The sequence below is a fragment of the Zalophus californianus genome, chromosome 6, assembly GCF_009762305.2.
Source record: "Zalophus californianus isolate mZalCal1 chromosome 6, mZalCal1.pri.v2, whole genome shotgun sequence".
Lineage (NCBI taxonomy): Eukaryota > Metazoa > Chordata > Mammalia > Carnivora > Otariidae > Zalophus > Zalophus californianus.
Genome location: NC_045600.1, coordinates 114795287 through 114810832, shown reverse-complemented (window position 1 = coordinate 114810832; position 15546 = coordinate 114795287). Strand labels below are relative to the sequence as shown.

General features: G+C 39.9%; 1 protein-coding gene across 6 annotated transcripts in view; it reads left to right on the top strand.

The window, feature by feature from the left end:
* HMG20A (high mobility group 20A) overlaps positions 1–15546 on the top strand; it is a 77267-nt gene that overhangs the window by 44395 nt on the left and 17326 nt on the right. For all 6 annotated transcript variants that reach the window (XM_027570688.2, XM_027570687.2, XM_027570686.2 and 3 more), the window contains 3 exons: positions 8660–8752; positions 11508–11655; positions 13504–13716. In XM_027570688.2, the coding sequence (XP_027426489.1) occupies positions 8664–8752; positions 11508–11655; positions 13504–13716 (450 nt within the window). In that variant the 5' untranslated portion in view covers positions 8660–8663. The remainder of the gene's footprint in view (positions 1–8659; positions 8753–11507; positions 11656–13503; positions 13717–15546) is intronic.

The following is a 15546-nucleotide window of genomic DNA, read 5'->3' as shown; positions in this document are numbered from 1 at the left end:
GATCTGTCCATTGATGTAAGTGGGGTGTTGATGTCCCCTACCCTTATTATATTACTATTGATTGGTTCCTTTATGTTTGTTATTAACTGTTTTATGTACTTGGGTACTCTCATGTTGGGTGCATAAGAATTACAATTGTTATACCTTCTTGTTGGACTGTCCCCTTAATAATTATATGTATGTCCTTCTTTGTCTCTTATTACAGTCTTTGTTTTAAAGTCTGTTTTGTCCCTTATCAGTATTGCTACCCCAGCTTTCTTTTGACATCCATTTGCATGATAAATGTTCCTCTGTCCCCTCCTTTTCAATGTGTATGTGTCTTTAGGTCTGAAACGAGTCCCTTGTAGGCAGTGTGCAGGTGGGTCTTGTTTTTTATCCGTTCTGTCATCCTGTGTGTTTTGATTGGAGGAGTTAATCCATTTACACTCATAGTAATTATTGATAGATCTGTATTTATTGTCATTTTGGTACTTGTTTTGTGATTGTTTTTGTAGTTCTTCTCTGATCCTTTCTTCTCTTGCTCTCTTTCACAGTTGGCTGGCTTTCTTTAGTGATATACTTAGGTCCCTTTCTCTTTCTTCTTTGTGTATCTGTGTTTGGTTTTTGATTTGTCATTACCATTAAGTTTTTATATAACATCTTCTGCATATAGCAGTCTATATTAAGTTGATGGTTGCCTAAGTGTGAAACCAGTCTTTTCTCTTTTCCCTCCCCCATGTTAGTTATATGATATCATATTTTACATTCTTTTGTTTTATGAATCTTTTGAATGATTTTTACAGGTATACTTATTTTTACTACCTTTGTATTTCCTACCTTTCTTATTCTTACTTATAGCCTTTCCTTTCCACTCAAAGATTCCCCTTTAACATTTCTTGTAGGGCTGATTTAGTGGTCATGAACTCCTTTATCTTTTGTTTGAGAAAGTCTTTATCTCTCCTTCTATTCTCAATGATAGCCTTGCTGGATAGTGTATTCTTGGCTGCAGATTTTTTCCTTTCAATATTTTGAATGTATCATGCCACTTTCTTCTGGCCTACAAAGTTTCTGCTGAAAAATCCACTTAGAGCCTTATGGGGTTTCCCTTGTATATAACTGTCTTCTTTTCTCTTGTTGCTTTTAAAAAATTTTCAATTTTCATCATTACTTTTTTACATTTTAATTACTGTATGCCTTGGTGTAAACCTCCTTGGGTTGATTTTGCTGGGGGGAATTTCTCTGCCTCCTGGATCTAGATATCTCTTTACTTCCCCAGATTAGGGAAGTTTTCAGGTATTATTTCTTCAAATAAGTTTTCTGTCCCCTTGTATCTCTCTTCTTCTCTTGGGATCCCTATAATGCAAATGTTGTTACACTTGATGCAGTCACTGAGTTCCCTAAGTCTGTTCTCATTTGTGTATTTTTTTCTCTTATCTGCTCAACATGATGAATTTCCATTACTCTGTCTTCCAGATCATTAGTTCATTCCTCTGCCTTTTCTAGCCTGCAATTTATTCCATCTGGTGTATTTTTAATTTCATTTATTGTGCTTTTCATCTCTGATTCTTTTTTATCTCTTTGTTAAGGGTCTCCCTGATGTTCTCCACTCTTTTCTCAAGTACAGCGAGTATCTTTATGATCATTACTTTAAATTCTCTATCAGGCATATTACTTATATCCATTTAGCTTAGGTCTCTTGCTGTGGTTTTGTCCTCTTCTTTCGTTTGGGACATATTCCTCTCATTTTGTCTAATGTTCTGTGTCTGTTTCTGTGTGATAGGAAAGTCAGCTATGTCTCCTGCTCTTGAAAGTAATGGCCTTATGAAGAAGAGGGCCTGTAGTGCCGTGCAGTGCAGTATCCTCTGTTTACCAGAACCTGGTACTTCAAAGGGTGTCTCCTGTGTGTGTTGCATGCATCCCACTATTGTGTCCTGGCCACTTTTTCCTTCGGTCTAGTTGTCTAGAGAAGCTCTCTTTGTGTGTTTTGCCCAGTGTTTGGTCCACAGGTGGGGTACGCAATTTTAACAAGGTGCACCTAGGACTTGCAAGGCCCTCCACCACCACCAGGACTGAGGCCCTGCAAAACACATGGATTGGGAGGTGGGTTGGGAGATGCAATGTTGGCACAGTCTTCTCGGGGAGGGGACTTGGCAGTGCTGGGACTGAGGCAAACTTGACTGGAAAGGGTGGATCCACCAAAGCACAAGGAGATGGGGTTTGGTGTAAACAACTTAGGTAGCAAATAGTGAGTGCGGCTGCTGTCAGCTCCTTTGTTCCTGGAGAAGCTCCTTGGTGATCCCTGGCCCTCTAGGACACACTCAGGAATGAGTCAATTACTCTCCCTCTCATATGCCCCAAGCATTTTTTAAACTGCTGCTTCTGTGCTGTATTTCCACTGGCTGTTTGTCTTGCTGTCTCTTTAAGGACAGGGACTCTGCTTCCTATTGCCCTCCGGGCTGTCCCAGAACCAAGCCCATTGATTTTCTAAATTCCGTGCTTTCAAACAATGAATCATGGAACACTACATCAAAAACTAATGATGTACTGTATGGTGACTAATATAACATAATATTAATTATTTAATTAATTCCATGCTGTAAGTCCCACTGGTTGTAAGAACTCAGGAAATTTGGCCCTCTCACTTTGAAAGCCAAATGTTACAGGAATTCCTCTTCCTCATGCAGGCTTCCCAGTGATAGTTTGTTTCTTTTCCTCTCCCAGGCTGCAGCTTCCTTCCCCTGGCCAGCCCAGCAGCCTACAGCAGCAGTTTGGCTCCCCACCACATCTCTGCCCTCCCTGCCCTCTTCAGTATAGCCTCTTCCCACCTTCAGTTGTGGAGTCTGTTCTCCCCACCTGGGGGGGCAGTGGTTGCTGGGTTATTTACACTGACTCCAGTGTTATCTGGTTGTATCCACGGGACAGGGTGAGCTTAAGGTCCTCTTACTCCACCCTTTTTCCAGGCTCCCCTCTGGTCTGGCTTCTTTCAAAATTTTTTTATCTTTGATTTCCTGAAGTTTGAATATGATTTTTTTTTACTATAGTTTTTTGTTTGTTTTTTATATTATTCCTCTTTCATATTCTCTGAGCCTCTGTGACATTAATTTGGAGGAATTCTCGGTCACTGTTGCTTCAAATATTGCTTTTGTTCTTTTCTCTCTTCTGCTATTCCCATTACATGTATGTTACACGTTTTGTAGTTATTCCACAGTTCTTGGATAATCTGTCCCTTTTTTTTATTCCAGTCTGTTTTCTCTTTGCTTTTCCGTTTTAGAAATTTCTCTTATTTTATCAAGCTCAGAGAGTCTGTCCTCAGCTATGTTCAGTCTAATAAATCCATCAAAAATATTCATTTATGTTATTTTTATCTCCAGCATTTCTTTTTGATTTATTCTTAGAATGTCCATCTCTCTGTTTATATTTTATATTATCTGTCTCTTCCTGCATGTTGTCTACTTTTTCCATTAAAGTCCTTAACATATAATTTTAAAATATTCTGGTCTGAAGACTTCAGTATTCATGCATATATTACTTGTTCAGTCTCTTCAAACTGTGTTTTTTGTCTTCTAGCATGCCTTGTAATTTTTTGTTGAAAAGTATACATGATATACTAGATAAAAGGAACTGTGGTACATAGGCCTTAAGTAATGTAGTGATAAGAGTAGAGGGAGAAGCATTCTATAGTCTTATAATTAGGTTTCAGTCTTTTGGTGAGCCTGTGCCCCTGGACTATAACCTCCAGTGCTTCTCAGGTTTTTTCTCCCTTTAGGTGAGACAGGATGTTTGGAGAGAGCTAGAGTTATATGTTTCCCTTAGTCCATGTGGAAAGCTACAAGGGCTAGAATTGATATTTCTCTAGCATTCCTAAAAAGTGTAGTAAGGATATGGAGAATTTGGAACTCTCATATATTAGGAGAGTTACTCCTCTCGAAATGTTAGGAGGAATGTAAAATGGTGCAGATACTTTGGAAGATACTTTGGCAGCTCCTCAAAATGTTAAATATGGAGTTACCATATGACCCAGCAATTCCATTCCTAGGTATATGCTCAGGAGAATTGAAAACATGTCCACAAGAAAACTTGTTCACAAATGTTCATAAACAGCATTATTCACAGTGACCAAAAAGTAGAACCAACCTAGGTCTATCAGCTGATAAATGGATAAGCAAAATGTGATGTAGCCCTACAATGGAATATTATTTAGCCATAAAAAGGAATGAGGGGCGCCTGGGTGGCTCAGTCATTAAGCATCTGCCTTCAGCTCAGGTCACGATCCCAGGGTCCTGGAATCAAGCCCCGCATTGGGCTCCCTGCTGGGCGGGAAGCCTGCTTCTCCCTCTCCCACTTCCTCTGCTTGTGTTCCCTCTCTCACAGTGTCTCTCTCTGTCAAATAAATAAATAAAATCTTAAAAAAAAAGGGGGGGGAACGAAATGCTGATGCATATAGTGTGATGAAGCTGGAAGAACTTTATGCCAAACGAAAGAAGCCAGACACAAAGGGCCATGTAGTGTATGATTCCATTTATATGAGATGATCAGAAGAGGTATAGCCATAAAGACAGAAAGGAGATTAGTGGTTACCCAGGCCTTGGAGAAGGGGAGAATGAGGAGTAACTGCTAATGGGTACCAAGTTTCTTTGTGGGATGATGAAAATGTTCTAAAATCAGTTGTGGTGTTGGTTGTATGGTATAGCCTCGTAAATATATAAAAGCCACTGAATTGTATACTTAAAGGGTGAGTTTTATGGTATGTGAATTATATGTTTAAAAAAATAAAGCAACTTAGGGTGGCCTTTGATGTGAGTAGGGATAGGGAATGTGAAGAGAGGAGGGTGAGTGGGAGGGTTTGGGTGACTTAGGTTTGAATTGGTTGGAAAAGTTTGACAGAACTGATATGGCAGTTGGGGAAGATCCTAAAAAAATGTAGAATGATTGCTGAGAACATTGAGGGCCTAGTTGTGGTTGGATAAATTTATAGGAGCACCCTTTGTTTTGTGATTTTTCTCCAACACCATCTTGAGCTAAAACTCAGAATTGATCTTCATCTGAGGTGTAGAAGGAGTAGCAAGGCAAAAGATTTGAGAGTGTTGACAAAAGAATATTTGAAATGTGGCTGCGGAATCTAAGCTGGACAGAGAAGGGAAAATCAAGGTCAGTGAATAGAAGTTGGTGTGGTTAGAGGTCAGTTGTAGTAGAAGTAATTGAGAGAGCCAAAATGATAGGGAATAGTGGTCAGAAATACTTGAATTTGAGGTTGGTTGGACAAACGACATGATTTTTAAAAGAACTGGGAGTTTAACATTAGGCTTTTAGTGTGGAAAATGAGGGCAGAATCCCTTCTTTCAACTCTGAGGTGTGTAATGGGGAGGGAATATGGTGCCTCTCCATGAAAGAACTTAATGAAGTGGGATTAACATATGAAAGGAAGGAAAAGGCACTTGAAAAGAGCCAACCCCAGAAAACCTAAGTACAAATCAGGCTTCCAGCACTGTCCAACACATGTGGAATAATGTAGTCTCATTGTTGAGATCATCCCTTTTGTTGGGAAGGGTTACTAGGAAAATCTTAGTTGAGGAACATTTCTTAAACTCCACCTGTATTGACCAAAGCAATGTTCTGAATATGATTTGGCTCCCCATATTTATTACAGGGAGAAAATGTGTTGATTGGCCAATAAATATCTAATGTGCTTAATATAACTGTCATTAAAATATCTTAAATTGGCACCACGTTTTATACATCATTTTTTTTTTTCAGTAGTGGCTAGTGTTGGAGGGTATTTTTGGATTTTCACAGCTACAGTCTAGACCCTCGTTCAAAGTGTAAGCCCCAAGGTAATACCATTTTTTGAGGCCTCCAAGTAGAAGCCTTCACTGGGAGGTCCCTTCTGTAAGGAAACGTCTGCCTGATATGCTTACTTATGTAACTGCAGTGGAGAACCAGATTTGTATATTGCTTTGTCTTTGTGCATATTTCTCTTCTTTCCCCTTCCAGAACAGCATTCATTACATTTCTTAAGTGCTTCACATAGAATTTCAAAGTTCATTGTGACCTCTGTACTGGGACATTATCAGACACAGATGCTACACTGGAAGGCTTTTTGGCAGTCATTGGCTTGGTAGCCGTGATTCAGTTTGAATCACCCCCTCACGGACCATATGAAAGCAGATTCTTGCAGGATCCCAGTCATGTTCTTGGGAATCATTTTCTTTTCCAACTTATTGGACTAGTTTAGAAGCCTTTGGGTTTCACTGGACTTTTTCCTCATTTCCTTCTTTTGTTGATCTTGGCCCCTTAACCTTCCACCCACTTTATTACTCATTTCTTAGGGACTTGACTACTCTGTAACACTAGAGAAAATATATCTGAAGCCATATGTGTTGAGTAAAACCAACTTAAGAAAAGAAAAAAAAGCAAGAAATTTGTGTTCTTTCAACTTCCTTTGTTTATGTGATCTGTTTATACGTTACTAAGGTTGTGTTGTCCAGCTACCTCCCAATATCTCAGCAATGACTGAAGGAGATAACTGGGCAGCACCCTAAGAGGGTCATGTTGGCATAGTGAATGACAAGACACTTCATTCACCCCCTGCCAGATAATATATTGCCTTTGAGTTTTGAGGGATGCCAGGAGCTTCAGATGCTGAATCTCAAAGTTCTTGAAAGGCCATTTGCATTTAGGGAGACGTTTAGAAAGAAGCCAGCTAACTGAGTCCTTCCTTATAAAGTTTTGGGGTAATTATCTGGCTATTTGAATGTGTGCTCGTGGTTTACAGGTAGGCTGTATGGCATCTAATTGATTAATGGTTTTTTTGATCAGATGAATATCAGGATAAGGTGATGTTAGCAGCTCTTAAAGCCCAGGCTCTAATCTGGTCTGTGCATAATATGAATTAAAATTAAATTAAAACGGGGACAGCTGGGTGGCTCAGATGGTTAAGCATCTGCCTTCAGCTCAGGTCATGATCCCAGGTCCTGGGATCGAGCCCCGCATCGGGCTCCTGGTTCAGCAGGGAGCCTCCTTCTCCCTCTCCCTCTGCCTCTCCCCCTGCTCATGCTCTCTCTCTCTCTGTATCTCTGTGTCTCAAATGAATAAATAATAAAAAAAATCTTAAAAAAAAATTAAAATGTAGTACACTTAGGTCAGGATTATTCTAGAAAACATCTAGAATGGAATTTTGTGGTTATTTGTTAGAGCCCCTCATAAACCCCCCTGTTTGAAGGAATTGGGAAGGGTTAGCAAGCATCCCTGCACGTGGAATAAACTCCTGATTGAGTCTAAAGTTCCTCTCTGCTTTCCATGCTCCACCCACCACAATGGGTAAGAGACATACAGATGCGTTTTTCCACATTAAGCTGTGTAGGAACCTTGGTCTGCTAACTAACAAATGTAGAAGGAAAAACAAGAAAATAAGTAAGAATAAGAAAAAGGTAAACCGTCAGTGTTACCATTTCGGAAGTATAGGACTCTGCTGAGCATTTAGAATTTGGTGTCAGCGTCATCCGTCCTTCTTGGTGTTTCCTCCTCCATGGGATGACTCCTAGCTCCGCCTGGCCTGCTGTGCCTTCCCCTTAATTGCGGTTTCACTCGGTCCCCTTAGCAGCAGCCCCTGAAATAACTGCTGAGGGAGCTCCGAAGTGAATTCTCATAATGTGCTTCTCAGTTCTCCCTGTTTGATTGAGGCACTCTGTCTTGGTTGGTGTGCCGTTCCACCTAAGTGGCTACAGTTTGGGGTCACTACTGAACGTTCTGTGTGAGTATCACTTTCACGATGAAGGGGAGGCTGCAGCTTTTAGCTGTATGGGGTGACGCCCTCAGTGGTAAGCCTTGAAAGGGAAAATCTTTCGTTGTAGTGATATGCTAAATGAAATTACTCTCTGTCACTCTGTCCTTTTAGCCCTTCAATCTGATAACCTCAAGTTCTTGTAATTTATTTGGTTTCCTTCATTTGAGCTCAGTAGTTTCCTGTACCCAGGTGCATGCTATTTCCGTTGGTCATCATGGGGATGCAGAGCATATTTCTGACCTGGAAGTGTGGTTGCCTAACTCTGCACCACATCAGTCTGCCTCCCAGCCTCCACTTCCTCTACATTATTTCCTTTTGGAGGGCTCAGTTTGTTACCATTTAATCTAAGGATGATTCATCTGGGACTGAGACCTGGTAATGCTGTAATAACAATACCTTGCTTTATATAATAATCCTCAAAGCACTTAGGATCTTAGCCTTTCTCTGTTTATGAAGCTCTTTCAGCTTAATCCTCACAATAACCCTGTGGGTCAAGTCAGCAATTTTGTCTGTGCCTAAGCTGGTAAAACTGTATCTCAAAGACATTGAATAACTTGTTCAGGGTCACAGTGCTTCTGAGTTACTCTGCTTAACAATTTTTACAGAAAATGAAGAATGCTTTTGAAGATATTCTGATTGAACAAAAAGGAATTTCCAAACTGTGTCCCATTTATTAAAATCTGTTTTTAGTCTGGTCGGTCGGTAAGACCAAAGTCAAGAACCCATTAACCAGAGTTTAAATTGACATGTCCAAGTCAAGAAAATAAATATTTAGGTCAGTTTCTGTTCTGCTGCTGATGTGGTACATTTAAGGAAGGCTGACTCTTAAATTACTGGAACTTCAACTGGAAGTAATTAAAGCATTATCATTACTTTCTTATCCTCTCTTCCTTTTAGAGAGATGGAAACCTTGATGACTAGCTCCACCCTGCCACCCCTTTTTGCAGATGAAGATGGCTCCAAGGAGAGTAATGATCTGGCTACAACTGGGTAAGCAGGTGCTCTGGGACACTGCGCCTCTCTCCCTAGGCTTCAAAACAGAATGTGTGAGGTCCTAGAGAGACCATTTTATAGCATAAAAATAGAAGGTATGTTTGTTATGCTTTGCAAAGAGAGTGAGAGCCATTGTAAGCTGCTTTGTAATCTGCATTCAACTGTCATCTGCCGTGCTCTGGTTCCTGTGAACTGGAACAGCAGTATGGGGACCTAGGAAACATCATCGGTTCCTGACAGTTAAGAGAATTACATAGTCACCATTAAGTAAATACCTACCACAGGGCCAGCTCTGAAAATCAACTTCATTTTCTGTTTTAATTGCCACAGATATTGAAATAATTTTTCCCCCAAAGGTCAGATTGGTTTTTTAGATCAGATTTTTTTTTTTAAGATTTTATTTATTTATTTGACAGAGAGACAGTGAGAGAGGGAACACAAGCAGGGGGAGTGAGAGAGGGAGAAGCAGGCTTCCCACTGAGCAGGGAGCCCGATGAGGGGCTCGATCCCAGGACCCTGGGATCATGACCTGAGCCGAAGGCAGACGCTCAACGACTGAGCCACCAGGTGCCCCCAGATCAGATTTTTTAATAAGGCTCTTTTATTCAAGATGCCTGCAAGCTCTAACTGACTTCTGTTCCTTTTTTTCCCCCAATCTCCTTTCTTTGGTATTTTCGGACAAATATGTAAAGGAATATAAAAAAGGACTAATAGCAGTAGTCCCTCTTCCCTTGAAAATCTCTGTTCCACTTGAATTCTTATCTTTTCTATTTAGAAGTTATTTGCCATGGAAAAAATATATTCACTAATAGATTGAAGTGCTAGCTAATCTCTATGATGAATTATTTTAACATTCTATAGTGCTCTTTAAAAATAGACTACACTTTGTAATTCTGCTTTCTTCCTTCACATTTCTTTCTTTCCTCATTAATATCTGCCTTTTGACCTTACTATTCAGATAAAACTGCTCTCCAAGACTTTTCTAAAAGCTGCCTCGTTGCTAAATCCAATTCATTCAAGAAAAATTTTCTGAGTGTCTCCTATGTGCCAGACACTGTTCTAGGCACTGAATACTACGCAATGACCAAAGCAGACAAAAATACCAGCCCTATAGAGCTTAAGTTCTCCTGGGGACGTCAGGCAATAAACAGGGCAAATAAGTAAAATACATATTGTGTTGTTAAGAACTATGAATTAACAAATAAAGCAGGGAAGAGGGATAAGAAGGCTTTGGGGTACCGTTGGCCCCAGAAAGGCTTTAAAAGTAGATTGAATAAAGACCTGAAAGAAGTAAGGTAGCTAGAGTACAGTTCTCTAGGGAAGATTATTCGAGGCAGAGGGAGGAGTAAGTGCAAAACTCCCTGACTTAAGAGTGTTTCTACCTTTTAGAAATAGCCAGGAGGCCAGTGTGTCTGGAGCAAAGTATTCCAGGGGAAGGGTAATAGAAGGCTACATCAGCACTTTTTAAGTCAGAAAGTCTGAGTGAGGGCCAGAGCTTTTACACTCTAGTAGGTTCCCAGGCGATGTCAATGCTGCTGATGTGAGGCCCATACTTTGAGTATCAAGGGACTAGATCGTGTAGGATCTTATAGGTCAAAGTAAGCACTTTAACTGGCACTCTGAGGTGGGAAAGTTGAAAAATCATAAATCAAACCATCTTAAATTGGGGACTGCCTGGATAAATAATTTTATAAAAGAAAGAAGAAAAATGAAATGGGATCAAGAGAGTGCTTTTTGTTTCATTTTGCTTTGTTTTAAGATAAGAGTAAAAATGCCACATTTGTAGACTGATTAGGCTGATCCAGTAGACAGGGAAGAATTGATAATGCCAGAGAGGGCAGAATTGTCTTTGAGTAGGCTAGACACTGTGGGGTCCACGGCACAAAGGGAAGGGTTGTTGACTTTAACTAAGAGCGTGCCAGTTCATTCATAGGAACAAAAGAACCTTTTTTTTTTTCTCTTCAATCTTTATCCAACTTGCCATCTCCAAGGCATATGATGCCTCTGACCACTCTCCTCTGGTTCCTGTTCATTTCAGTCAGGATTCATAGGATTGGTACGCTTTCCCAAACCTAGTGCCCATATTTTACTGAAATAAGAGTGTACAAGAATTAGTAACTTAAAAATTGATGGCACCATTGCAATGAGAGTGACAGTGAGAGAACAAGTTGCCGAAGACATCACAATTGAAATATCTGGAAAACACAGCTACCAAGACCGAACTGGGTTTCTGATGGCATCTCTTTTCAGAGAACATGATTGGCATTGAGTTCATAGATTCTCTTAGCCTTTTTCAAAGGACCTCAACAACCTCAAAAACGTTGGAAACTCCTGCTTAAAATCATCTATTATATTTTCTAGAAAGGGTCAGAAAAGTATAATTTCTTTCATTTCCAGGCCAGTCTGCAGCTGCTTTCATTCATTTCTCAGCCCACTGTAATCTGGTTTTTATTCCCATAATTCCACTAAAACTATAGTCCCTAAAATTGCCAGCAACCTTCAGGTCTTCAAATTTAGCAGATACTTTTTAGCCTATCTTATTTGACATCTAGTTCAATCAAGCACTGAAACTATTTTTTTACTGCTCTGTAACTGTTCTGGAGACATTGTTTTCATTTACCCAAATGAGGTGGGGGAATTAAAGCCGGCTTCTGCTTCTGCTGGCAGGGAAATTTGTCTTGAACCTTGGTAAATAGGAATTTTTGATGCCGTTGATAACTGAACCATTGCACATCTGCCTATTATTCTTAAGGTTAACCCACCCAGAGGTTCCATATAGTGGTGGAGCCACATCATCCACCAACAATCCAGAATTTGTGGAGGATCTCTCCCAGGGTCAGTTGCTTCAGAATGAGGCCTCAAATACAACAGAAGGCCCTGAACAGAGGCATGAAGATGAGGTAAGGTGAAGCATCTCTTCCTGTTACCAGTCTCTGAAGTTTCTGAAGAAGCAGTTGGCAAGGGAATTGATCAAAGTGTTCATCCTCTGGCCTTTGTACATTCTGCAGAATTTTCTTCAAAGAACCATAATTATGGTTTCACCTAGAACCACATTAATGGTTTTAATGACAGAGACAAGTAGAATCTTTTCCCCCCTACTTAATAAATTTACACCTAACATCATATTAGATGCTCAACAAATGCTTGTTGAATGAATGAATGAGTTAAATAAGTAATTAATGAGAAGTCCCCATGCCCTTGTTGAAGGCCACACATTGCACACCGAGCCCTGCAGTGTGGAGTCCTATGTGTACTGAAAGGATTCTCACCACTTACCAGGCTGTTCACCTTCCCCTAGAGGGCGTCTTTCCTAACTCATACGAGGTTCCAAGTGGGGCCCCGTCAGTCATGCCCTTTTTGGACTTTCAGCCTTCCTCACAAATGATTGATTCCATTGTCCATGTTTTAAGGCACTCATTTTTTTTAGGCATAAAAGAGTAGCACCGCTAATTTTGTCTTTTTTCTTGTTCTAAAAGAGCTTTTTTCATGTTGGCATCCTTAAAGATTATAATGAATGCTTGAAGCTTCTTAAACATCTTAAAATCCTTAGTAGCTTTAATGTTACTAAGTTTATAAGACAAAAACAAAAAAAAAGCTGATACCAAATACACCACTTGCCCATTGGTGAATTATTGCACCATTATATATATATTTCGAGGAGTACGGTCCTGTAATTAATATTTAGATGTTTTTGTCCCATTTTGCTTATCTTTCTCTTCCCTGAAATAAGAATTCTTATATCCATAAAACTATTAACTGATAGGCCATGTGTATTTGTACAATTATGAAGCAGAAATGTGATATAGTTTGCATCTCATTAAAAGGGCTGTGGTAAAACATTAGTAGTACCTCAGACCTTTCTTTAAAGTTTTTTGAGGTGATTTCATCTTTTGATTTAACTAATAACATATAAAGACCTCTGACTTCATGAAATAAACATCTTGAGGAGCAAGCCAAAAGAACTAAGTATTCATTTTGGATATATTATACTTAATGAAGTATTTCTAAGACTTAGCTATTAATTTAAAAATCTTTATGCTATCTGCTATGGGAAATGAACTGGTCTTTGAATGATATCAGTGAAAAACATCCTTCACGAATGACTTTTAATCCCTGTACTACAGCTTGTCTCTTTGTCTGCCCAGTGCTTGTGACATCTTGTTCTGATCTACTGTGATGGCATCTGCTTTACATTTCTCATTTAGAATATTCTCCTCTCAGGAGTCAGGCCTTTTTTTTTTTTTTTAAGATTTTATTTATTTATTTGACAGAGACACAGCGAGAGAGGGAACACAAGCAGGGGGAATGGGAGAGGGAGAAGCAGGCTTCCCGCCAAGCGGGAAGCCCGATGCGGGGCTCGATCCCAGGACCCCGGGATCATGACCTGAGCCGAAGGCAGACGCTTAACAACTGAGCCACCAGGCACCCCAGGAGTCAGGACTTCTTAAGTGCATATGAAGGCCAAAGCTTATGTGATCACGGTACCCCTTATTCTCATCAGTTAGGATTAGCCCCTTAATGTAACAGTTTGTAGTGTGGTACATAAAAGGGTGTGCAAGTGAACCATCTGGAGTTCCTTCTTGAAGACTGCATGGCCATCATTTGTACCTATGACAGATCTAGAGCGCTTTGAATATCCAGCCCCTTAATAGTACGAAAATGCAACTCATGTCCTGTTTTGTTCCTTTGTTTTATTGTTGTGTTATTTGGGCAGATTTTGTAATTTGGTTTTTTATTTTTTCTTGTAGCAAAGAAGTAAGCGAGGAGGTTGGTCCAAAGGAAGAAAGAGGAAGAAACCTCTTCGAGACAGCAACGCACCCAAATCCCCCCTTACAGGATATGTTCGGTTCATGAATGAACGTCGAGAACAGCTTCGAGCTAAAAGACCAGAAGTCCCATTTCCAGAAATCACAAGGATGTTAGGCAATGAATGGAGTAAACTGCCTCCTGAGGAAAAACAGGTAATTGTTCCTATTCCTGAACCTTTTCTTGATTTCGATTTTACCTCAAAGACAGCTTCTTTCAGAAAAGCAAAGAGGATGGATGGCTGGTTCTTCAGTTTTGTCACAGGGCCTAGGAGAACAGAATAGCAGGATTGACCATAGCTCTTTCCTCTAGCACAGTGGTTTTTATACTGTTCAGGGTCTGCTGCAGGGGTACAAGCAGGAGGGACTCTAGGAGCTCCACCCCCAGACACCCACTAACCAAAAGTAGCTCCGCTCTTATTTGATTTATGTACTGAGACTTCACATAAGAATTTTGTAAAAAGTGATTCAATATTACAAAATTAAGAAATCTATCAGCATAATTTACTCCACCGAGTTAAATGAAAAGTCAGGGCACCTGGGTGGCTCAAGTCATTAAGCCTGCTTCTCCCTCTCCTACTCACCCTGCTTGTGTTCCCTCTCTCACTGCCCCTTTCTCTGTTAAAAAATAAATAAATAAAATCTAAAACTTATGACTTTTCTTTCTTTTTTTTTTTAGATTTTAAGTTAAATGAGAAAAGGTCATTTGATAAAATTCTGCTGTTCACATAAGATTTTTGTTGTAAATTTTTTTAACTATAGAGTTCTGGCAAATTTAGCCTACTATGAAAAACAAAGCAATTACTATGTGAATTCTTTCTTCTCTGAGACAGAAACTAACACTATTGCCAAACTGAAACCAATCCATTTGTTAGAGTTCAGAGGAATTAAGGACAAGATAGCCACAAATTGGTTGAAATGCCACAAAAGTGGAGCGGTTGTAATGATTGTGGGAGTGGCTTGGGGTTAAAAGTTCCCAGCATTTGCAGCATCTACAAGATAGCTGTATTTCTTTTATGTCTCATACTCTTTAAAAAGGATTCCAAACAGACTAAAACCAAATTGAAAAATACTCTCGGGAATTAACTGAATTCAGAATATTTCAAGGAGATTATATTAAGTTGCAACTTGAAGCTCTTTATGATAGCAAGCAAGTAGAAAGCAATGCATATTGTCCCTTGTTTCAGCTCTAATGTATAAAGGGATCCTGAGCTGTACGTACTCAGTTGGTTACTCTTTTCTTTTTAATTTCTTAATTTCCCAAAATTAGTACATGTTCATTGTTTAAATTTTTTTTAAAAAAGATTTTATTTATTTATTCATGAGAGAGAGAGACGCAGAGGAAGAAGCAGGCTCCCAAGGAGCAGGGAGCCCGATGCGGGACTCGATCCCAGGACACTGGGATCATGACCTGAGCTGAAGGCAGACACTTAACCATCTGAGCCACCCAGGCGCCCTAAATTTTTTTAGATGTTACAGAAGTGCATAAAGAAAAAAGCAAAAGTAACAGTAGTCCTCTCCAGAGATAACTGCTGTTAGGTAGGTAGGGCAGGGTTTTTGTGTTTTTGTTTTTAACTTTTTTTTAATTTATTTATTTTAAAGATTTCATTTATTTATTCGACAGAGAGAGAGAGCAAGTGTGCACAAGCAGGGGGAGGGGCAGAGGGAGCTAGAGAAGCAGGCTCCCCGCTGAGCAGGGAGCCTGACGCGGGGCTCAATCCCAGGACCCCAAGATCATGACCTGAGCCAAAGGCAGAGGCTCAACCGACTGAGCCACCTAGGCACCCCTAACTTTTTATTTTGAAAAAAATTCAATGTGCAAAGAGTTACAAACACAGAATAGTACAAAGAACACCCAATATCCTTTACCCACATTCACCGGTAGTTAACACACTTACCCCATTTCTCCATTTGTATGTGCACCCACACTCCCCTGGGCAAGCTTCATGTGTATGTGCATTCATGCTCACACCCATACACTCTCTA